The following is a 23,499-nucleotide window of genomic DNA, read 5'->3' as shown; positions in this document are numbered from 1 at the left end:
AGGCCCCGTGCACACTGCGTGATCTCATGTGTCCTCACCTTGGGCTCTGGCTTTCTGCTTGTCCAGTGGGTGGTGGGAGCAGATGTAGCCAGGAGTCCCTCCTCACCTCTCATCCTGGCTCCCAGGCCAAGTGTGGCTCAGCTCAGAATTGCACATCCACCTGTTTGGGTCTGGGCCTGGGAAATTTCATCCTCAACCCTGAAGCCATATGCCTTAACATCTGGGATGAATCATGGACAGTTGCTCTGGACATGTCAGGTGGTAGACAAAGCCTGGGATGAGAGTGAAGGCATGATGACAGTGACTTCCGGGTCTCTGCTGGGGGTGAGAGATGGCTTGTCCTGGCTCAAGGAGGCATCCGATGGGACCACAGGGGTAGAGGGTAGGGGACTGAGAGGCAGGGTGAACAGCCGCCTCCATGTATGTGAAATCAGGTGGTGTCAATTTCAACATGTCATCAACGCTCCGAGGAAACATCGCTGTCCTAATTTTGCAAGTGAGGATGTGAACCCAGGGCAGGCTGAGTCCAGGGCCCCATGCCTAAGACACCTAGTAAGGAATGAGCCCCACCTGTTGCCCTGAGGCTGACAGGAAGGAGTGGGATTTCTGGGCGGTGATAAATGTGGGCGCGGCTACCAGCTGGGCAAAAGGCAGGCCACCTGGAGGGAGCCACCGAGTGAAGCCTGGACCCACTCATGGGCAGCATGAGTGGACGTGTGGGTGACCTGAGCCCATCGCAGGAGAAGTCGCTGGCCCAGGTGAGTGAAGGGAGAGATTCCTACACCACCCTCAGTTTCTCCTTCTGCCACGGGGAAGGGCAGGACTCAAGGTCCCTGAGGTTCTTCTGAACTCTCCAGCTCTGGGTCTCTTCCCAACCCTGAGGGGCTTGGTAGCCAGAGGCTACACCAGCACTAACCAATAGAAATACCACGCCACCACAAACGCAAGCCATATAGGTCATTTGAAATTTTCTTTCTTCCTTTTTTATTCTTTTTTTTTTTTTTTTTTTGAGACGGAGTTTCACTCTTATTGCCCAGGTTGGAGTGCAATGGCACAATCTTGGCTCACTGCAGCTTCTGCCTTCTGGGTTCAAGCAATTCTCCTGCCTCAGCCTCCCAAGTAGCTGGGATTATAGGCGCCTGCTACCACGCCTGGCTAATTTTTGTATGTTAGTAGAGACGGGGTTTTACCACGTTGGTCAGGCTGGTCTGGAATTCCTGACCTCAGGTGATCCACTCACCTCGGCCTCCCAAAGTGCTGGGATTACAGGCATGAGCCACCATGCCCGGCCTTTTTGAAATTTTCTAGTGGCTCCATTAAAGAACTAAAAAGAGGCTGGGCGCCGTGGCTCATGCCTGTAATCCCAGCACTTTGGGAGGCTGAGGTGGGTGGATCATTTGAGGTCAGGAGTTCGAGACCAGCCTAGGCAACAGGGTGAAACCCTGTGGCAGGAGAATCGTTTGAACCCAGGAGGTGGAGGTTGCAGTGGGCCAAGATTCTGCCACTGCACTCCAGCCCGGGAGACAGAGCAAGACTATGTCTCAAAAACAAAACAAAAACAAAAACAAAACAAAACAAAAAAATCTAAAAAGAAACAATTGAAATAAATTTTAATAATGTATTAACTTCAATATATAATCTAATCAATATAAAAACGATTGGTCTGGTGCAGTAGGTCAGGCCTATAATCCCCGCACTTTGAGGCGGGAGGATCACTGGAGCCCAGGAGTTCTGGCAACATAGCAAGAACACATCTTTACAAAAAATTAAAAAAATAGCAACATAGAGAGACCCCATCTCTAAAAACAACAACAACAACAACAACAAATAACTGGGTGTGGTGGCCCATGCCTGTAGTCCCAGCTACTCCGGAGGCTGAGGTGGGAGGATGGATTGAGCCTAGGAGGTCGAGACTGCTGTGAGCCAACATCGTGCCACTGCACTCCAGCCTGGGCAACAGAGCTAGACCCTGTTTCAAAAAAAAAAAAAAATGAGTGTTTTGAGGGGATACTGGGTCTTTGGAATCCTGTGTATTTTACACTCACAGCAAACCTCAGTTGAGGATCTGTGGCTACCATATTGGACAGGGCTGGTGAAGGCTGCTGGCCTACTGGGGAGGCTGCATTGGCAGGTCACGTCCTCAGCTATGAGCTGGAGGAGGCAGGAACAGGGTGCATTTTCATCTCTAGCCTGGGAGGAGTCCCTCGAAGGTCCTTAGGGTCTTTCCTTCATGGTCGCACATGGCAAACTTGGGCTCCAGGAAGACTCACACAGTTCCATGAGCATGGAGGCAACGATGGGGCCTTGGAGGTCTCGATTCCTGCCATCATAGGGTTTTGCATGGGGTAGGTGGTGTATTCGGGGTGGGAGGTGCCGGGATGGGGTTCGCGGGGCAAAGAGGGGCGGCGACTGGGCGCTGGAATGGACTTTCTTTCTTTTTTTTTTTTCACATTGCTGTTGTTTTAAGAAAAAAACAAAACAAAACACCACAGATCAAGTTTTCTAACACCTCAGTTTCAAGATTGCACGTTTCACATTTCTCAGTAATTTACAGGCACCCACAGCGAGATGTTGCTTAGTGCTAGCTGGAGGGGCAAGCTCAGGTCTAGAAGGGAGAGATGGGTCCGGGTGGAGCAACACAGTTGGGCCCCAGGGAGTCTTGGAGGGACCCGAGGAAGCGGAGGGTTTTGTCTCCAGTCCTTTGGGAGGGATCCTCTCCTCCTCCAGGACTCACGGCTCTTTAGCCTAGGGATGGAGGAGGCCAGGACTGTTGGCAGCAACCTCACCAGGTCTGGATATGGGTTCCAGAGTTTTTTTCCAGCTTTTCCATGGAAGGGGTAGTTTGATCTAAAGGGGAAATCTTCTCCACTCAAGCCCCAGTTGCGGGGGGGGTGGTGGTGGTGATGGAGGTCAGGGGAGGTGGGATTTTCTCCTCCCCACCCTGGAAGATCAGGCTTCAGAGCATCGGGGAGGCAGTCAAGGGTCTTCAAAACCCACATGGTGATGGACGGAGGCACAAGAGTTCTTGGACCCCAGGCAGTTCTGGCCACTTCCCAGGTTGGTTCCCTGGCTGGTTTGGCAACGTCAGCCTCCAGGTGTGTGGCAATGTGGGGAGAGGGGGCCGTGGCTGCTGGAGAGCCAAGGAGGGGTGGGGAGAGAAGAGCCACCCTGGCCCCTGGGTTCCAGAGCCTGCCCCGCCCCAGCCCTCCGGGAACTGGGTTGGCTGTGCTCATCATGGCGGCTCCCTGTGGGACAAGGAAGCGCGTGGAGATGGGTGCTAGAGCAAACCACCGTCCCACTCACTTCCTCGGGACCTGGATGCTGGCATACTCTGAGAAGGACGGCTGGGGCTTGGGGGCCAGCTGCTTGGGGGTCCGGTTGAGGTGGATCATGTCCAGGTCAGCATAGGTGAGGGTGTCCTCTGAGGCGGGCTGCAGGCTGGTCTGAATGCTGGCATACTCTGTGTGGTTGTTGGGCTCCGCGGCCCGGGGAGCAGGCTTCTTCCTCTTGGGCAGGTTCAGGTCCGCATATGTGATATCATTTGTGTCCTGGGTTATTTTTCTGGCATTCTTCTTGGGCTCATGTAACCTTATAGAAGAAGTGGAGCCCTGGGCTTTCTTCTGTCTGATTTGGACGAGGTAGAGAGCCGCCATCAGTAGGGCCACCAGCAAGGTGCACACCACGCCCACCACAATATAGATGTTCTGTTCATGGGGTCCAGTGTTCTCAGTGGCGGTATTTGAGCCCTGCTCCTTCGGGTGGGCTGAGACCTTCAGGTCATGGCTTTTGCTGACAGCTGACTGCCCGTCATTCTCCACCTGGCAGGTGAGCTTCACATCATCCCTGTGGGCAGATACATTCACCAGGAGCCAGCTCATCCAGTTGTAGGTGCCATCCTTGTTCTCTGTAAGGGTTGAGGCCGTTTCTGTCCGGGACACATTTCCGTTCTCCAACCAGGACAAGTGTAGTCTCTGGGGGTAGAATTTCATCACCTGGCAGGTGACATTCACCTGGTTCTCTGCCCTCATGGGCTGTTGAGTAACCTCCAAGGTGGGTGGAACTTGGATAGTCTCAGACAAGTTGGCAGTCCCACGAAGAGAGTCCCCCTGCAAGGTGACATGGACCACCTCGCAGATGACTTGAGAGTGAACGTCCCCGCGAGTCAGCACCACATTGGCTGTGCTGTGGATGCTGTAGGACACGCTCCCTCCTGCGGGGTCCACGTTGGTCTGGAAGTCTGAGAGCTGATTCCCATTTTTGAACCATTTCAGGGTGATGTCTCTGGGTGAGAAGCCATGAGACTCGCAGGTGAAGCTCACTGTGTGCTCAGCTGTGGCCCTCGCTGCGGGGCCCGATACCACGGGGGCAGAGGGTTTGGCACGCACAGACAGCTCAGTGCCTGCTCCAGACTTCAACTCCACGTCAGGGCTCCCTTTCCGGAACTTCACACAGTAGTAGGTGCCCGCATCTGCTGGGGTGATGTTACTGATGCGGATGGAAAAGTCCATGTCGGTTCTCTTCGTGAGGTCTGAAACAGTTGTTACCCGGGGGAAGTGGCCTTCTTTTTGATGGTAGATTAATTTCCGGCCTGGTCCAGCTCCTCTGAACCACTGGATGGGCCCCACAGGGTTCAGGGAGGTCACAGTGCAGTGCAGAGTGGCCGGCTCTCCAGCTGCAACTGATACAGACTTCTCAGGCTGAATCACCGGCAGCTCCTCCTCACCCGCCACTCCTGACCAGGCGCAGGACGCGGGGAGCAGCAGGCAGAGCAGCGGCCCGAGGCGGCCGGGGGCCCGGCCCGCGGGCTCCATGGGCCGCGGCTGCGCCGCCCGCGAGGGCTGGAAGGCACTAGAAGCGCCGCCGGGGCTGCCCAGAGGCCGGGTCCCCGCTCCACTTTGCGCAAACTTGTTTTTCCAAGGTCAGCGCTGCGAGCTGGCTACTCCCTCCTCTTAGGATGGACTGGGGAAGTTGCGGCCGACCTCCCCTCGCCTCCGGATTCCGGCCGCGCGGCTACTCCCCGCTTCCCACTGGCGAGAGACTGGAGGCGGCAAAGGAGTCGGGGAGTGGAGGCGCGGGGCTGGGGGGGTGTCTGCCTTTTAACTCTCCCCAAGAGGTCGTGCCTCTGAGCCCCAAAGCTGAAGGCCCCTCTTGGGGGTGGGTGCGGGCCGGAGGGGCCCGATCCTTTGAGAGCCGGGCCGAGGTGAAGGAAAAGCTGGAGTGGACTTTCTGGTAGGGTCGCGAGACGGATGGTGAGGGTCGCGGTGTGGGCAGGGCGGGGCCCAGATCCAGGCTGGGGACGGGGTCTGAGCCGGGCGTCCCCGCCCAACGCCCTGCACTTTCGCGCCCTGCCCTTAGGTGCCAAGAACAGGCACAATTTCTCCTGTGCCTGTTCTTGGTTTGCTTCCTCGAGGTAGTGTGTGTAAAGCTGTGTGTTGGTAACTTGACCCATTTCCTTAGAAAATGGCTGAATGTGTTGCTGATGTATAGCAATACCAGAAAATTTGTTTTTTGTCCATGAGAGTGAACAGGAAATTTATTTATTCATTTATTTAGAGACAGGGTCTCACTCTGTCACCTAGGCTGGAGTGTAGTGGTGAGAACATGGCTGACTGCAGCCTCAAACTCCTGGGCTCAAGCAACCCTCCCACCTCAGCCTTCTAAGTAGCTGGGACTACAGGCACGCACACCACACCCAGCTAATTTTTAACTTTTTTTTTTTCTTTTTTGAGATGGAGTCTCACTCTGTCACCCAGGCTGGAGTGCAGTGGTGTGATCTTGGCTCACTTCAGCCTCTGCCTACCAGGTTCAAGCGACTCTCTGCCTCAGCCTCCTGAGTAGCTGGGATCACAGGCGTGTGCTACCATACCTGGCTAATCTTTGTATTTTTAGTAGAGATGGGGTTTTGCCATGTTGGCCAGCCTAGTCTCGAACTCCTGGCCTCAAGTGATCCACCCACCTTGGCTTCCCAAAGTATTGGGATTACAGGCATGGGCTACTCCTCTCAGCCAGAACAATTTTTATTTTTCTTTGATGAAAAACAATTAAACACCATTCATACCTTAATAAAGCTGGGAGGGGAGTATGATTAAAATCTAGCTTAAGGATGAGTGTGGCATTTAGAAGTTGTGTTTCTTGGTATCCAAGAAGATGATTATAAAATAAAATTTAAAAATAAATAAAATAACAAAAATTTTTAAAAAGTTGTGTTTCTTGAATTGTATCAATCTTTTTAAAGGAAAACAAAGTATAAACAAATAAAGCTAGGGGAAAAGTCTTACAAGTTCAAGTGTGAATTCGTATCTGCTTATATCCCCGTAAAGCTGTTAGTTTTAATTTAAAAAGTTCAAGTAATCGAATTTTTTTTTTTTTTGAGATGTAGTCTCGCCTTGTTGCCCAGGCTGGAGTGCAGTGGTGCAATCTCAGCTCACTGCAGCCTCCGCTTTCTGGGTTCAAGCAATTCTTGTGCCTCAGCCTCCTGAGTAGCTTTGATTACAGGCGCCTGCCACCACACTCAGCTAATTTTTGTATTTTTAATAGAGACAGGATTTCACCATGTTGGCAAGGCTGATCTCGAACTCCTGGCCTCAAGTGATCCGCCCGCCTTGGCCTCCCAAAGTTCTGGGATTACAGTATGAGCCACTGCACCCAGCTAATTGATCTTTTTTTTTTTTTTTTTTTGAGACAGGGTCTTGATTTATTGCCCAGGCTGGAGTGCAGTGACATGATCTCAGCTCACTGCAATCTTTGCCTCCTGGGCTCAAGCGATTCTCCCATCACAGCCTCCCAAGTAGCTGGGACTACAGGTGTGTGCCACCACACCTGGCTAATTATTGTATTTTTTGTAGTAATGAGGTTTCACCTTGATGCCCAGGGTGGTCTCAAACTCCTGAGCTCAAGCAATCCACCTGCCTTGGCTGGCCAAAGTGCTGGGATTACAGGTGTGAGCCACCTCACCTGGCCAAGTAATTGATCTTAATGCCCATGAGTTCAAAATACAATACTCAAAAAAGAAAAAAGAGAACAAAAAGGAGGGGCAGTGTTCTGCATCAGGAAAAGGACATTCTGCTTAGACCTGAGATAACCCTCTTAAAAGACAATTGAAGTCAGAAATTGGAATAAAAAATTGCTCATGTTGGCTAAGAAGTCGCATCACCATTTCCAGCCTCAGTTTCCTCACTTAGCAAATTGGTATAATGGCGGTGTCATGTCAGGATTCATTTAATGCTTAGCCCAAGGCCAAACACTCTCTCATATTCCTTAGACAAAGGTTATCAGTCCATTTTTAGTGGAGGTCCAAGGAAAGTCCTTTGAGGATCCATTTGGGGCCCAATGAGAATAAGACCCAGAGAGAGGGAGTGACTCAGGCAAGGCCACAGTTGGACCTGTTGACTCTTTGTCCGGTGCTCTTTTCCTTACCATATTCATCAGTGTTGGAGGCTGGCTTTAGCCTACAGTCAATTACATCCACCCAGGAGTGGCCTCTCAGCTCTCAGACACTGCAGGGTGGGCCCAGGGCCAGCTGAACTGTCCTAACCAACTCCCAGGCCAGGTCAAGCCACCCCTCACTCAGGCATGGCTGATGGGTTCCAAACCATGTCTTTACATTGAAGGCTTCTAGGTCACAGTCCATCATTTTAACCCTAACCTATCAGGTACACAGCTCAGTCCTGCTTAAGTGTGGGAGGGAACAGTCAAAGACAAAATTAAGACAAATTTAGTTTAAAGATCTCAATTATCTTTATTGCAATTCTAGAATCAGGCAACTGGCTCTGCCACTCGCTGGCTGTGTGACACTAGGCAAGTTGCTCAACCTCTCTGAGCCTCAGACTCTGTGCAATTTATCCTCCCACCTGACCTGGCCTGAAGGCTTCCTAAGGATGAAGATCAGGGCCCTAAAGAGGGCCCCTCCCTGCCCCCACATCCCTGAGTCAGGCTTGTAAACCTTCTCTGTGTTTAATCCACATTTAATTCTCTCTGATGTTTAGTGTAGTAGATTCTTTTTTTTTTTTTTCGCTCTTGTCCTCCAGGCTGGAGTGCAATGGTGGGATCTTGGCTCACTGCAACCTCTGCTTCCTGGGTTTAAGGGATTCTCCTGCCTCAGCCTCCTGGGTAGCTGGGATTACAGGCATCTGCCACCACACCTGGCTAATTTTTGTATTTTTAGTAGAGATGGGGTTTCACCATGTTGGCCAGGCTGGTCTCAAACTCCTGACCTCAGGTGATCCTCCCGCCTCCGCCTCCCAAAGTGCTGGGATTACAGGCATGAGCCACTGCGCCTGGCCTGTAGTTGGTTCTTTATATCATCCCATTTCCAAGACAGAGGAAACAAACTGTTATGGCTTGACCCAGGCCCTGATCCTCCCAGCCCGAGTGGGACCTCTTCACTCAGACATCCCCTTCCTCAAGGACAGTTGAGACCTGCAGGACTGAGGGTGGTTGGCCTCTGACCCAGGTCTCTCCCTGTCTGTCCTCAGTTCCGGGAGAACATCCAAGATGTGCTGTGTGCCCTGCCCAATCCTGATGACTACTTCCTCCTGCGCTGGCTCCGAGGTAAGGATAGAGCGTGGGGCTGGGGTAGGGTCAATGGCATGAAAGAGGAGTGTATTAGGTATCTATTGAGTGTATCAAATTACTCCAAAACATAGCCATTTAAAACAACTGCAAACATTTATTATCTCTCATGATTTCTGTGGCCAGGAATTATGGAAAGGCTTAGTGGGGTGTTTCTGACTCAGGGTCTCTCATGAGGGTGCAGTCAAGATACCCATCAGGAATGCAGTCATCTGAAGGTTTGATTGGGACAGGAGGATCTGCTTCCAAGATGTGAAACATAGCTGGCAAGTCTGTGCTCGCTGCTGGCAGGAGGCTTCCGTTCTTCCTCACAGGCGCTGCTCGAGCATCCTCAGAACATGGCAGTTGGCTTCCCGCCATGAGTGATCCCAATGAGCAGGGAGGAAGTGGTGATATCTTACAATGAAGCTTTCTGAGTCACATTCCATCATTTCTTTTTTCTTTTCTTTCTTTTTTTTTTTTGTTGAGACGGAGTCTCTCTCTCTCTCTCTCTCTCTCTCTCTCACAAGGTCTCACTCTGAAGCCCAGGCTGACATCAGCTCACTGTAGCCTTGACCTCCTGGGCTCAAGCGATCCTCCCACCTCAGCCTCCTTAGTAGCTGGGACTATAAGAGCTCGCCACCATGCCTGGCTAATTTTTGTGTATATTTTTTGCAGAGACAGGGTTTCGCCGTGTTGCTCAGGCTGGTCTAGAACTCCTGGATTCCAGTAATCCACCTCCCTCAGCTTCCCAAAGTGCTGGGATTACAGGCATGAACCACCATGCCTGGCTAGGCTATCTCTCTTGATTTCCCAGGTCAGATAACAACTCAGTTTCAGTTTAGTGAGCATGGGTGACTCCATCTTGATTTTTGGTCTTGTCTATTGGGACCTAGTGCAGGAGTTTAGTACAAAGCAATGGCCTCCTATAATTTTTGTTTAGCAGAACAGGGAGTGAATACTAGGTGAGGATCACTGATGGTCATCTTGGAGGTGGCTAGTACAAGGAGTGGAAATACTTTCATATTTTGAGCACTTATTCTGTACCAGGCACCGGGTACAGCAGTTTTTATGTATTATTTCCTTTTTTTTTTTTTTGAATCAGAGTCTCACTGTCACCCAGGCTGGAGTGCAGTGGCAGAATCTTGGCTCACTGTAACCTCCGCCTCCTGGGCTCAAGCGATTCTCCTGCCTCAGCCTCCTGAGTATTTGGGTTTACAGGTGCCCGCCACCACAACTAGCTAATTTTTGTTTTTTAGTAGAGATGGGGTTTCACCATGTTAGCGAGGCTGGTCTCGAACTCCTGACCTCAAGTGATCCACCTGCCTCAGCCTCCCAAAGTGCTGAGATTACAGGTGTGAGCCACCGCGCCCGGCCATTTATCTATTATTTTGTTTCTTCTCCTTCCCTCCTCCTCCTCCTTGTTCAACCCAATTAGGTAGGTATTATTGTTAGCTTTGTTTTTGCATTGGAGGAAGCTGTGGCTTACAAGGTTAAACCACTTGACCAAGGTCGCTATGCTAGCAGGTGACAAAGTCAGGTCAGTCTGACATTAGAGGCCAATTGCTTAACATCTTCTCATAAAAAGAGTTTGGGGACCAGGTTAGGGAAGAGGTTTGCTCTTGAGATAAATGTCAGAATCCCAGGAATCCGAATGCACAGACAGGATTCTCAGTGGCCCTGAAAATGTGGCTGTAACTCCTACACTTAGACTCCTTCCTGGGGGATTTGTAGGGGGTAGGCGGTAGGTCTGGAGTTGGTTTCAGCTGCAGTGAGAAAACCACTATGAAACCATGTTGATCATCACACCTGCTCCTACTATTGCAGAGTACACAGGAATTCACATCCCTGAATGTTGAGCCCGGAATACTTAATCTGTGATGAATAGCCTTTGTAAAACCTGTGATGGCAACTTGCCTCTGAGCCTGGTGTGTACTTTATGTAACTTATGACAAGGCTGGGCTAGGGGTCTCACACCTATAATCCCAACACTTTTGGAGGCTGAGGAAGGAGGATTGATTGAGTCCAGGAATTTGAGACCAGCCTGGGCAACATAGGGAGACCTCATCTCTACAAAAAAATTTTAAAACTTAGCCAGACCTGGTGGCACACCTGTGGTTCCAGCCACTCAGGAGGCTGTGGGAGAATCACTTGAGCCCAGGAGTTTGAGACTAGCCTGGACAACATGGCAAAACCCCATCTCTACAAAAAAAAAAAAAAAATACACAAAATCTTAGCCAGGCGTGGTGGTGCATGCCTGTGTTCCCAGCTACTGGGGAGGCTGAGGTGGGAGGATCACTTGAGCCTGGGAAGTTGAGGTTGCCGTAAGCTATGGTTGTGCCACTGCACTCCAGCCTGGGTGACAGAGCAAAACCTTGTCTCAAAAACAAACAAACAAAAGCTATGACATAGTAGCCAACAGGGTTTCCTAGCTCATCTTTGCTCAGTACCATTTCTTCTACCTAGAATGTCCTTTAAACTGTCACCAAATCAAAAAAGAGTCCCGATTGGAGTTCCAAAGACAGGCATCTAGTCCCCGCTCTGCCTCTTACTAGCAGCATGAGACCTGGGGCCTATGGCCCCCTTCTGTTGGGCCCTCAGTTTCTTTATCTGTTTATAGGGAACAAGACTCTCTCCCCGCCGCACCAGCAGCTTTCATGGTTGTTATGATGGCCAGATGAAATCAATGTGAGAACTACTCCCCAAGGCCCTGGGGACCAGGTGAAACCACTTGGTTCTCACCAGCCAGAGGCTCTCAGTAGAAGTGCTGCTGCAAAACCAGTGAGCCAATGGACCAGGCTGACTCCTAGAAAGCTGGGTGACAGCCCAGCTGGGGCTGGGCTCGGGGCAGAGGACTGCATTGACAGCCTGCTGGGGCCGCTAGGACCTCACTCCCATTTGTTTATAACATCCACTGGGTGTTTTTCTGATTATAAAATCAGAGCCCATTTATCATGGAAAATCTGGAAGGTACAGAAAAAGAAAAACACAATGATATTTCTATAAATCACCCGTAATCTCACCATGGCCATTAGGCAACCTTATATATAATTTTTCTTTTCTTTTTTTTTTTCTTTTTATAGAGACAGAGTCTCACTATGTTGCCTAGGCTGGTCTCAAACCCCTAGGCTCAAGCAATGTCACTGCAACCTCCGCCTCCTAGGTTCAAGTGATTCTCCTGCCTCAGCCTCCCAAGTAGCTGGGATTACAGGCACCCACCACCATGCCCAGCTAATTTTTGTATTTTTAGTAGAGACAGGGTTTCACCATGTTGTCCAGGCTGGTCTCGAACTCCTGACCTCAGGTGATCTGCCCACCTTGGCCTCCAAAAATTCTGGGATTATAGGCATGAGCCATAGTTCCCGGATAAGTTTGGTGATTTTTTAAAAGAGTATTAAGGGGGCTGGGCACAGTGGCTCACACCTGTAATCCCAGCATTTTGGGTGGTGAGGCGGGCGGATCATTTGAGGTAAAGAGTTTGAGACCAGCCTGACCAACATGGTGAAACCCCATCTCTACTAAAATACAAAAATTAGCCGGGCGTGGTGGTGGGTGTCTGTAATCTCAGCTACTCAGGAGACTGAGGCATGAGAATCACTTGAACCCGGGAGGCAGAGGTTGCAGTGAGCCAAGATCATGCCACTGCACTCCAGCCTGGGTGACAGAGCGAGACTCCTTCTCAAAAAAAAATTTTTTTTTAGGTAAAAATTAAAGAGTATTAAGGGCTCCTGAGGCCAAAATGTTTGTGATCTGCTGATTCAAACAATTCTCAGCCTTATGATTCTAACAGATTCTGAGGGTCTGCTGTCTCAATGACTTTTCTGGAACAACAGGAAAAGGGCCCCAAGGCCCACCAAGGGGCATGCCCAGGGAATCAAGGAGCCTGTGCCAGTGTTCCTGGGTCTCCGGATACCTCAGCCATTGTGGCTCCCCGGGTCAAGAACAAGGCCCTCTGGGTAACAGGAGACAAAGCTGGCCTGGAGGGTGGGGCAGGGCCGCTCTCTCTCCAGATGCCTGGAGTGAGCCTCTAGAATTCCACAACCATAACCCTGTCTCTTGTTGCAGCTCGGAGCTTTGACCTACAGAAATCAGAGGACATGCTGAGGAAGGTGAGGTTGACACCTCCCCCTGCCTAGCCTGGTCCTGTTTCCTATCCCAAGTCTGAGGCACAAATTTATTCATTCATTCATCCATCCATTCATTCATTCATGGAACACCCATTCATTAAGACTGGAAGGTAAACCTGGCCTGGTGCTAGGCGCTGGGGAGATTGCAGTGATGGGAAGAGAGAAAAAAGAAACCAGAGGAACAAAGAAGACAATTCCTGAGAATGGAAAGTACAACGAAGACGGCAAAACACGGAAGGAGAGAAGAGAGGTCAGGGACATTTCAGCAGGGACATGAATGCCCAAAAGGAAGCAAGCATGTGAAGATCAGGGTGGAGGGCACAGCTCATGCAAAGGCCCTGAGGTGGGAATGAGCTGGTGTATTCTTTTTTTTTTTTTTGAGACAGTCTTGCTCTGTTGCCCAGGCTGGAGTGCAATGACATGATCTCAGCTCACTGCAACCTCCGCCTCCCAGGTTTAAGCGATTCTCCTGCCTCAGCCTCCCAAGTAGCTGGGATTACAGGCATGCACCACCACACCCGGCTAATTTTTGTATTTTTAGTAGAGACAGGGTTTCACCATGTTGGCCAGGCTGGTCTTGAACTCCTGACCTCAGGTGATCCACCCACATTGGCCTCCCAAAATGCTGGGATTACAGGCATGAGCCACTGTGCCCGGCCTGAGCTGGTATATTCTAGGAGCACACGGAGGTCGTGTTGGAGAGAGAAATGGAAGTGATGAGGTTGCATGGTGGCCCCAACCCATCAGCCAGGCCCTGCAGGCCTTGTAGGGGGTATAGGTTTTTGCTTAAGGGCAACTGGAAGTCAGGAAGTAGAGTCTGACTCCCAGGGCAGCCATGCGGGAGGGGGCATGGGAAACATCTGGAAGGATGCAGGGGGAGACAGCTGCAGAGTGCAGGCCTCCCCTGTCCCTTTCTGGGTCTCTCCTGGCCTCTCAGATGCATGTCCCCTTCCATCCCCATCCTGTTTCCATCCCCCAGTTCTATGTCAGTGGAGCCTGGGGATGCTCTGGCAGGCCCTTAGTGATTGTAGGCAGAGGGACCTGGCCTGGTGTCCCCAGGTATCCACAGAGGTCTTTGGGACAGGCAGAATCTTCACCACCTCCTGCCGTGTCTCTGCAGCATATGGAGTTCCGGAAGCAACAAGACCTGGCCAACATCCTTGCCTGGCAGCCCCCAGAGGTGAGCATCTCTCAAACCCATGCCCTGATCCCTGGGCCCTCGGCCCTTGGCACTGAACCCCCGTCTCCTGTGTATGCATCCAGGTGGTCAGGCTGTACAACGCGAACGGCATATGTGGCCACGATGGTGAGGGCAGCCCTGTCTGGTACCACATCGTGGGAAGCCTGGACCCCAAAGGCCTCTTGCTCTCGGCCTCCAAACAGGAGTTGCTCAGGGACAGCTTCCGGAGCTGCGAGCTGCTCCTGCGGGAGTGTGAGCTGCAGAGTCAGAAGGTGTGTGGGTGCCACCCTGGGCAGCTGCAGCTGGACATAGCACCCTCACCCCCTGAGCCTCACACCCAGACTCTGCCCTCCTGGGCTCCTGGGCTCCTCAGCTCCCCCTGGTACTGTGGAGTGAATGCAGGTTCAGAGAGGCCAAGGACCCACCCAAGGCCACACAGTATGTGGCTGAACTGGGAATCATTTCTCCCCCAACTGGCCCCAAAGCCCACTCAATCCACTGGGCCACACTGCCCTCTGCAGCCTCATTGGATGAGAGGGACAGGGATTTCAGCCCCACTGGACCGAAGAGGGAACTGCAACACAGCGATTTGCCCTCCCATGGACAGACACAAAGAGGGCGGTCCTTGGGTCACTCCGGTCCTGGCATCCTGTGAGATGGCCCCTTCCCTCCCCCCATCTCCGTGCCATGCAGAGCTGAGACAAGCCAGGCCAGTGCCCTGGGCTTAGGCCCAGCCCCATCTTGGATGGGTGGGGGCAGTGACCCTCACAGGGTCTCACCCCCTGTCATTCCCTTGCAGCTGGGGAAGAAGGTGGAGAAAATCATAGCTATTTTTGATCTCGAGGGGCTGGGCCTGAGGCATCTGTGGAAGCCAGGAATAGAGCTTCTCCAGGAGGTGAGGTGACCCCGCCAGGGGCATGGGTGGGTGGTCAAATGCCTGGGTCTTTACCCTCCACTTGCTGATGTGGGGCAGGGGCGGGAGTCCTCTCTCCTCACTGCCAGGTGAGTACCCGCCCACAGGCCCTGTTTGCAGCTCTTACTTTTTTTTTGAAATGGAATTTTGCTCTTGTTGCCCAGGCTAGAGTGCAATGGCGCGATGTTGGCTCACTACAACCTCCACCTCCCGGGTTCAAGCAATTCTTCTGCCTCAGCCTCCCGAGTAGCTGCGAATACAGACATGCGCCACCATGCCTGGCTAATTTTGTATTTTTAGTAGAGATGGGGTTTCTCCATGTTGATCAGGCTGGTTTCGAACTCCCAACCTCAGGTGATCCGCCCGCCTTGGCCTCCCAAAGTGCTGGGATTACAGGCGTGAGCCACCACGCCCGGACAATATCTCAGTTTTTTTAAAAAAAACCATTCCCTATTTGCAGTGTCTCTTATAAACAAATGTAATGGGGCCCATTGGGACTAATTTGTAGGAATCAAATAACCTTTCATACAGTGTATACTTATTCTTGGCAAGAATGTTTTACTGTCTAACCAAGAATTTTAATTGGTTTATCTTATTTAAAAATTTAAAAGTAAGTAAATAAAAATAAAAAGCCATTCCTTGCAACTTTGTATATTATGCTAAAAGAAAGTCTCTCTCATTCCTGAAGCTGAACTATTGTCTGACTCACGTGGGAGGGAAACTTCAGAGTTGTGATGGGATTTTTCTTGCCTGTCATGAATAGAGTTAACCCCCCACTCATCTGTCAAGAATCTGCACTAGGCCAGGCGCAGTGGCTCACACCTGTAATCCCAGCACCTTGGGAGGCTGAGGTGGGAGGATCACTTGAGCCCAGGAGTTCAAGACCAGCCTGGGCAACATAGCAAGACCCCATCTCTAGAAAATAAAATAAGAAATAAAAAAAAAACAAAACAAAAAGCATCTGCACTAGCTGCTTCAAGGAAGGTCTATGACTAGGATCCAACAAACCAGAAGTGGCAGCTTCCCTGTGTCTGGGCGGGTTCTTGGTGTCTGGGCATCAGGAGCCATTTGCATCAAAGCCTTGGATGGTTGGCATTCGAGGCCAAGGCTGTGCCCTTGGGGGCCTGGAGGGTGGGTCAAGAGGGGACGCAAGGGGACAGTGTTCAGACGCCCATCACTTCTGCCACTTGGTTCCACAGTTTTTCTCAGCACTTGAGGCAAATTACCCTGAGATCTTGAAGAGTTTAATTGTTGTGAGAGGTGAGTAAAGCAGCCCAGGATATGCATGAGTTGGGGGGACAGGGGATGTGGGGTGACCGGGTAGGCACCTGAGACCCCAGCCAGCCGCCTGAGGGAGCAGTTCTGTGCCTGGTTTCAGCCCCCAAGCTATTCGCCGTAGCCTTCAACCTGGTCAAGTCTTACATGAGTGAAGAGACACGCAGGAAGGTGGTGATTCTGGGAGGTGAGTGAGCCGTCTGGAGCCTCTTTTCCAGCCCGGATCCTGAGCTGAGGGTGGTCCTTCTCACAGATCTGATGGTTCCTGCATCCGAAGGTATTGGGCACCCAACTGGTGTTGAGGGCCCACTGCCTGGTGGGCTGCCAGGTGGGCTGCTGTGCCTGCCCCCCAGAAGGAGGAGGGGCCAGGAAGGGTCTCAGAGATTCCTGGAGGTAGCATGGGTGGAGATCCCGATCTGAGGTTAGGAGAGCTGGATTTGAGAGTTGGCCTTGCCAGTTATTGGCTGCAAGCGGATTGAGTCACTCACCTGCTCTGTCTTGGTCTTGGTTTCCTCATTTGTTTAATGGGGGGAATTAGATCCGGGTTTTTGGTGGCACACAGTGGCTCATGCCTGTAATCCCAGCACTTTGGGAGGCCGAGACAGGAAGATTGCTTGAGCTCAGGAGTTGGAGACTAGCTTGGGAAACATAATGAGACCCTGTCTCTACAATAAATAAATAAATTAGCCAGGCATGGTGGTGCACACCTATAGTCCCAGCAACTCTGGAAGCTGATGTGGGAGGATTACCGGAGGCCAGGAGGTTGAGGCAACAGTAAGCTGAGAGCACGCCACTGAACTCCAGCTTGAGTGACAGAGTGAGACCCTATCTCAAAAAAAAAAAAAAAAAAAAAAAAGAGGCCGAGCGCGGTGGCTCACACCTGTAATCCCAGCACTTCGGGAGGCTGAGGTGGGTGGATCATGAGGTCTGGAGTTCAAGACCAGCCTGGACAATATGGTGAAACCCCGTCTCTACTAAAAATAAAAAAATTAGCCAGGCGTGGTGGCAGGAGCCTGTAATCCCAGCTACTCGGGAGGCTGAGGCAGAGAACTGCTTGAACCTGGGAAGCGGAGGTTGCAGTGAGCTGAGATCGCGCCAGTGCACTCCAGCCTGGGCGACAGAGCTAGACTTCATCTCAAAAAAAAAAAAAAAGAAATCTAGGTTTTCCAAATTATATAAGTAATACAGTTTAGAAATTTGTAAAGTACAGAAATATATAAGGAAGGGGGGAATATCCTGTCACCCAGCGAACTACAATTAACACTATCTTTTTCAGATAAATATATTTTCCAAAAAAAAGGGTTCATACCATACGTATACCCTTTTGTAACTGCTTATCATATGATAATCATTTTCCCATTTTAGTAAAGTCCTAAATTCAGGTTGTTTGTATTATTTTTATTATTAGGAACAAATGAGTAGTGACGATCCTTATAGATAACCTTTGTACACATCCACAATTTTTTCCATAGGATAAAATCCTAGAAATGGGAGATTTTTATCCCCCAAAGGAAAATGCACGTTAGGACTTTTTTTTTTTTTTTTTTTTTTGGAGACAGGGTCTCACTCTGCTGCCCAGGCTGGAGTACAGTGGCATGATCTTGGCTCACTGCAGCCTCAACCTACAGGGCTCAAGCAATCCTCCCACTTCAGCCTCCCAAGTAGTTGGGACTATAGGCGTGACCACACCTGGCTACATGTTAGGACTTTTGATAACTTTTTCAGTGTAGCGCTCACACAGATTGCAGAGTTTAACTCCACCAACTGTGTGTGAATGTGCCCATTTTCCCAAACTCTTGCCAAGGTGGGACATTAATAATTTAAAATATTCTTGCCTTTTTTATAATGGAAAATGATGTTTATTATTATTTTACATTGGGTTATTTGGTTCTTTTATTACTCGTGAGGTTGGACATTTTCTTTATAATAATTGACTATTTTAATTTGTTGTTTATTGCCTTGTGTCTCATGATCATTTTCTAGGAAAGTATTTTTTATGCCATTAATTTATAAATACTCTTTGCATATTAAACACCTTGTCCTTTCCTGCTATGGAGGCTGACAACATGGGAGGATCACTTAAGTCCATATATATAGATATGTGTGTGTATATATGTATATATTTGAGATATATACATATATATATGAAATATATATATTTATTTCAGAGATAAGGTCTCTCTGTGTTGCCCAGGCTGGAGCACAGTGGCATGATCATAGCTCACTCCAGCCTCAACCTCCTGGGCTCTAGCGATCCTCCTGCCTCAGCCTCCTGAGTAGCTGGCACTATAGATGCACACTACCACACGTGGCAAATTTATTGTTATTTTTTGTAGAGTCATGTCTTACTATGTTACCCAGACTAGTCTCAAACTCTTAGCCTCAAGCAGTCCTCCTGCCTGGGCCTCCTGAAGTGCTGGAATTACAGGCGTGAGCCACCATGTCTGGCCCTTTCCGGTCATATTTGTGGCATTTTGGCCAGTTCATAGTTTGCCTATTATCTAATTTTTGACTTAGTGTTATTTATTTATTTATTTATGAGATGGGGTTTCACTCTGTTGCCCAGGCTGGAGTACAGTGGCGTGATCTCGGCTCACTGCAACCTCTGCCTCCCGGGCTCAAGCAATTCTCCCTTCTCAGCCTTCCAAGTAGCTAGGACCACAGGAGTGCACCACCATGCCTAGCCTAGTGTTATGTTTTTATGCCAAATTGGGGAGCTTTTCCTTTGATTTTTCCACCGCTTTCATGCTTACACGGTCCTTCTCTCTCCGAGGGTACTGGGTGTCCACCTCTGTTTTCGTCTACTTTGTTCCTGCAATGCCCATGTCCCTTTGTGGAACATCCTTGGCCATCTCAGAGCAGCTTGTGGGGAACTGACCCGAGCTTGGCCCTGCAACTCTGAGGGTGCTGGAGCCCTGGGAGCTGAGGGCAGTATCTGACCAGAAGGCTGAGTTCAGTCTCTAAGGGAAAATGAAGCCCAGGTCATAGCCTGCCTGACCTCAACCCCAGGCTCCAGGAGTTGCTGGTCTGAGTTCCTATGAACGTGGCCAATGGGCCAACACCTGGACAGATGTGGGGGCAGGGCCTGCAGGGGCAGTAAGAGAGGGGCAGGCCTGAGACAGGACCTAGTCAACACAGCACATGCTGAGCCCCAGGACAAGACCTAGGGCCACTCGGCTTCCCTCTTCCGGGACAGGACTGCTCTAGGCAATGGAGTGGCAAAAGCGCGCCAGGGAGGGAGAGCAGCTGGCCAAAGGACAGATCTGGGCTCAGCTCCCTCTGCCCTCTGTTGAGTCTCCTGAGTCCCCTTGGATTCCCTCTCTTGCTCCCACACAGACAACTGGAAGCAGGAGCTGACAAAATTCATCAGCCCCGACCAGCTGCCCATGGAGTTTGGGGGGACCATGACTGACCCCGATGGCAACCCCAAGTGCCTGACCAAGGTACAGGGTGCCCAGAGGATGGGGAAGGAGAGGAGAAGCTGTGATCTAGTGCCCACACACCCCCTTCACCCACAGATCAACTACGGGGGTGAGGTGCCCAAGAGCTACTACCTGTGCAAGCAGGTGAGGCTGCAGTATGAGCACACAGTGTCCGTGGGCCGCGGTTCCTCCCTGCAGGTGGAGAACGAGATCCTGTTCCCGGGCTGTGTGCTCAGGTAGGGATGGCAGCCACTCCACACCTGGGCACATCTGGGAGGGGCCTGGAACCCAGGCAGGGGGTCGCCAATGGGGCTCTGTACACTGCAGGTGGCAGTTTGCTTCAGATGGTGGGGACATCGGCTTTGGAGTTTTCCTGAAGACCAAGATGGGGGAGCGGCAGAGGGCTAGGGAGATGACGGAGGTGCTGCCCAGCCAGCGCTACAACGCCCACATGGTGCCTGAGGATGGGAGCCTCACCTGCCTCAAGGCTGGCAGCTGTAAGAGTTGGCAGAGATGGCTCCACCTGGAGCTGGGGGCTAGTGGGAGGGTGCTGCAATGTGCATCCATGTCCTACCAGGTGAGGGCCTTTGGTTCTGGTGGGCACAGTGTGAGGCTGGCTCTGGACTCTCAGCTGTGGCAATGGTTCCCTGGTCTGGGTACCCACGCGGAGATTTACCACCATGGAAGTCAGAGTCCCAGGTGGGGCATCTTGTCTGAATGTCTGTCCCTCACTGCAGATGTCCTGAGGTTTGACAACACCTACAGCCTGGTTCATTCTAAACGCATCAGCTACACCGTGGAGGTACTGCTCCCAGACCAAACTTTCATGGAGAAGATGGAGAAATTCTAGGTGAACCTCATGGTCCCCACACCCTCCTCTTTGATCTCTGAATCCACGATGAGTTCACAGCCTTCCCTGGCCAGACCCTGTTCAACCTCTCAGGAACAGGGATTCTACAACAGCAGGTCACAGCCTATGCATCACAGCTGGCCCACTCCTCAGGAACGGCTGGGACAGTGTCCTAGTGGTGGCCCGATGGTCACAGCAAAGCAACACAGACACTCCATCCCCACTATGACCTGCTGTGACCTCAAGCTCAGCAAAAACCCCAGGCTTTTTTCTATCAACCAATACCAAGAAATAAGTTACTCTTCTAAAATATAGTATTAGGCCAGCCATGGTGGCTCATACCTGTAATCCCAGCACTTTGGGAAGCCAAGGTGGGCAGATCATTTGAGGTCAGGAGTTTGAGACCAGCCTGGCCAACATGGTGAAACCCTCATCTCAACTAAAAATACAAAAATTAGCCAGGTGTGATGGTGCCTGCTTGTAATTCCAGCTACTTGGGAGGCTGAGGCAGGAGAGTCGCCTGAACTTGGGAGGCAGAGGTTGCAGTGAGCCGAAATCATGCCACTGCACTCCAGTCTGGGTACAGAGTGAGATTCCGTCTCAAAAAAATAAAATAAAATAGTATTAATAGGAAATTTGAAATATAGTATAGCTGACAGATCAGGAAATAATTACCACTGAAAAGATAGTTTATTACTCACAGTTCCCAAGAGGAGGGGCCCCTGCGCCATAGGGGGAAGAGGAGGGGTGCCCAGGGAAGCATCAGGGCCGAACATGACCCACATGAGACAGAAAAACTCTGGACAAAGCAACTTTACTTTTATGATGATTTCTGCAGGAAGGAACTGGTGAGGCAGGGTAAGCAGGCTTAAGATTTGCTAGTTTGAATAATTTCAGCAGGCTCCGTGGAATAGGGGCTGTCACTAGCTGTCTGGTATCTTGCCCTGGGGTGATTACAGCAGGTGGATAGTGGCCTGGAGTGTGAGAATCTGATAAACGAGGTAGTTGGAATATGGTTTATATCAGTTGGTTTGCATTCAAAAAGTGCATTTGTGGGCAAGTTGCTATATCTCTAGGAGAGGCAGGCCCTCCAGGGTTAGCAAAACCTCAGATGTTAAAGCATGCAGAAAATAAAAGACGTGGTTCAAATAGTTCCCTAGCAAGCAGTTGTGCAATGCTGCTCTGAATGGAAATCCAACCTCACAGTTTCCCATCTAGAAAGAATTTTAAACTCTTTATTCTGTCTTCCACATACATGTTCCCTCCCACTGTTACAGCATCTGAGAATCTGCTTGAGCTCTGGATCTTCATCCAATCTCCTGATTAAGATTTCAAACTGGCCAGGCACACTGGCTCACACCTGTAATCCCAGCACTTTGGGAGGCTGAGGCATGTGGATTGCTTGAGGCCAGGAGTTTGAGACCAGCCTGGACAACATGGTGAAACCCCGTCTCTATGAAACATACACAAATTAGCCGGGTGTGGTGGCGGCAAGTGACTGCAGTCCCAGCTACTTGGGAGGCTGAGGTGGGAGGATCTCTGGAACCCAGGAGGCGGAGGTTGCAGTGAGTTGAGATTGCACCACTGCACTCCAGCCTAGGAAACAGAGCAAGACCCTGTCTTTAAAAAAAAAATTCAGACTGAGCCTCACAGTAGGACACTAGGTGGGTGTCAGCCCACAGTCCTACTAGAACGCTGTCCTGCGATCAGGCCTCTTTGGGTCTGGCTATGCCGTCAGCTGAGATTCTGCCCAAGATCCTGTCACTCACATGTTGTCCCAGCTTGTTCTCAATGTGGCAGCCCCAACTGACAGACAAAGTTCTTCCCTAATTGCCTACTTTACAGGAATCCTGTCCAAAAATGGAAACACGGGCATTCAGTAGCCCTTGCTCTCCCTCAGCCCCTCCCCTGACAGCCACTGATCTATTCTTCATCCGTACACTTTTGATTTTTTCCAGAGTGTCATATAAATGGAATCGTGCAATATTTAGCCTTTTGATTCTGGCTTTCTTTAGTCAGCATAATGCCTCTGAGATTTATTCACTTTGTTGCATGTGTTAATATTTAGCTGCTTTTCGTTGCTGAGTAATATACCACTGTATGGATGGAGCACGCTGTGTTTATCCCTTCCCTTGTTAAAGGCTGGTTGAGTTGCTTCCAGTTTGGGGGCGATTATGAATAAAGCTGTTGTAAGCATTCGTGTACAGGTTTTTTTGTGATCCTAAATTTTCACTTCTCTAGGGTATAAATACCCGGGAGGAGAATTCCTGCTGGGACCTATGGGAAGGGTACATTTAATGTCATGGGAAATGGACAACCTGTTTTGCACAGAAGTTGCACCATTTTCCCAAAAGCAGCATGTAAGCATTCCAGTTGCTTCCCATCCTTGTCTGGTGCTGTTAGTTATTCTGATATTAACTATTCGAATAGGCCTGTGGTAATGTGGTTTTATTTTTATTTATTTATTTATTTTATTTTATTTTTTTGAGATGGAGTTTCACTCTTGTTGCCCAGGCTAGAGTGCAATGGCATGATCTTGGCTCACTGTAACCTCCACCTCCCGGGTTCGAACAATTCTGCCTCAGCCTCCCGAGTAGCTGGGATTACAGGTGCCTGCCACCACACCAGCTAATTTTTGTATTTTTAATAGAGACAGGGTTTCACCATGTTGGCCAGGCTGAGCTCGAACTCCTGACCTCAGGGGATCCACCCACCTCAGCCTCCCAAAGTGCTGGGATTACAGGCATGAGCCACCATGCCCGGCCAATGTGGTTTTAATTTACATTGCTTCAGTGACTAGTAGTGCTGAGCATCTTTTCATGAACATGAAAAAGGCATGGTCGACTGGGCATAGTGGCTCACACCTGTAATTCCAGCTCTTCGGGAGGCTGAGGTGGGAGGACCATTTGAGCCGAGGAGTTCTCTGTCTCTGTAAAAAGAAAGAAAAAGGAAAGGAAAGGAAAGGGGAAGGGGAAGGGGAAAGGGAGAAAAGAAGGAAGGAAAGGGAAGAGAGAAGGAAGGAAGGGAAAGAAAAGGAAGAAGAAGGAGGAGGAGGAGAAGAGGAAGAAACAGAGGAAGAGGAGGAGAGGGAGAGAGAGAGAGAAAGAAAGAAAGAGAAAGAAAGAAAAGAGAAAGGAAAAGAAAAGAAAGAAGAAAGAAGGAAAGAAAGAAGGAAGGAAAGA

General features: G+C 50.4%; 2 protein-coding genes across 2 annotated transcripts; one reads left to right on the top strand and one right to left on the bottom strand.

The window, feature by feature from the left end:
* The first annotated feature begins 576 nt into the window (after positions 1-576).
* On the top strand, positions 577-22,506 carry SEC14L6 (SEC14 like lipid binding 6). The gene is made up of 12 exons (XM_002831013.5): positions 577-758; positions 8,475-8,550; positions 12,616-12,659; positions 13,798-13,857; positions 13,941-14,129; positions 14,657-14,752; positions 15,970-16,030; positions 16,149-16,232; positions 19,382-19,488; positions 19,564-19,703; positions 19,795-19,964; positions 20,205-22,506. The coding sequence occupies exons 1-12, from the start codon at positions 696-698 to the stop codon at positions 20,315-20,317; spliced, it is 1,203 nt and encodes a 400-aa protein (XP_002831059.3). The 5' UTR covers positions 577-695; the 3' UTR covers positions 20,318-22,506.
* On the bottom strand, positions 2,494-5,200 carry LOC103888963 (tyrosine-protein phosphatase non-receptor type substrate 1-like). Its single transcript, XM_054543326.2, has one exon. It carries the CDS (start codon positions 4,809-4,811, stop codon positions 3,300-3,302), a length of 1,512 nt encoding a protein of 503 aa, XP_054399301.2. The 5' UTR covers positions 4,812-5,200; the 3' UTR covers positions 2,494-3,299.
* Positions 22,507-23,499: the final 993 nt, after the last annotated feature.

This window comes from Pongo abelii, chromosome 23 (genome assembly GCF_028885655.2).
Source record: "Pongo abelii isolate AG06213 chromosome 23, NHGRI_mPonAbe1-v2.0_pri, whole genome shotgun sequence".
Lineage (NCBI taxonomy): Eukaryota > Metazoa > Chordata > Mammalia > Primates > Hominidae > Pongo > Pongo abelii.
The sequence above is the reverse complement of the archived record's forward strand: the minus strand, read 5'-3'. Positions and strand labels throughout refer to the sequence as shown.

Bases quoted from the DNA above. Each gene is read 5' to 3' on its own strand.
- LOC103888963 (XM_054543326.2), bottom strand. From the start codon at position 4,811: ATGGAGCCCGCGGGCCGGGCCCCCGGCCGCCTCGGGCCGCTGCTCTGC.
- SEC14L6 (XM_002831013.5), top strand. From the start codon at position 696: ATGGGCAGCATGAGTGGACGTGTGGGTGACCTGAGCCCATCGCAGGAG. The intron at 16,233-19,381 runs GTGAGTGAGCCG...GCTCCCACACAG, and splicing joins GAAGGTGGTGATTCTGGGAG to ACAACTGGAAGCAGGAGCTG. The intron at 19,965-20,204 runs GTAAGAGTTGGC...CCCTCACTGCAG, and splicing joins CTGCCTCAAGGCTGGCAGCT to ATGTCCTGAGGTTTGACAAC.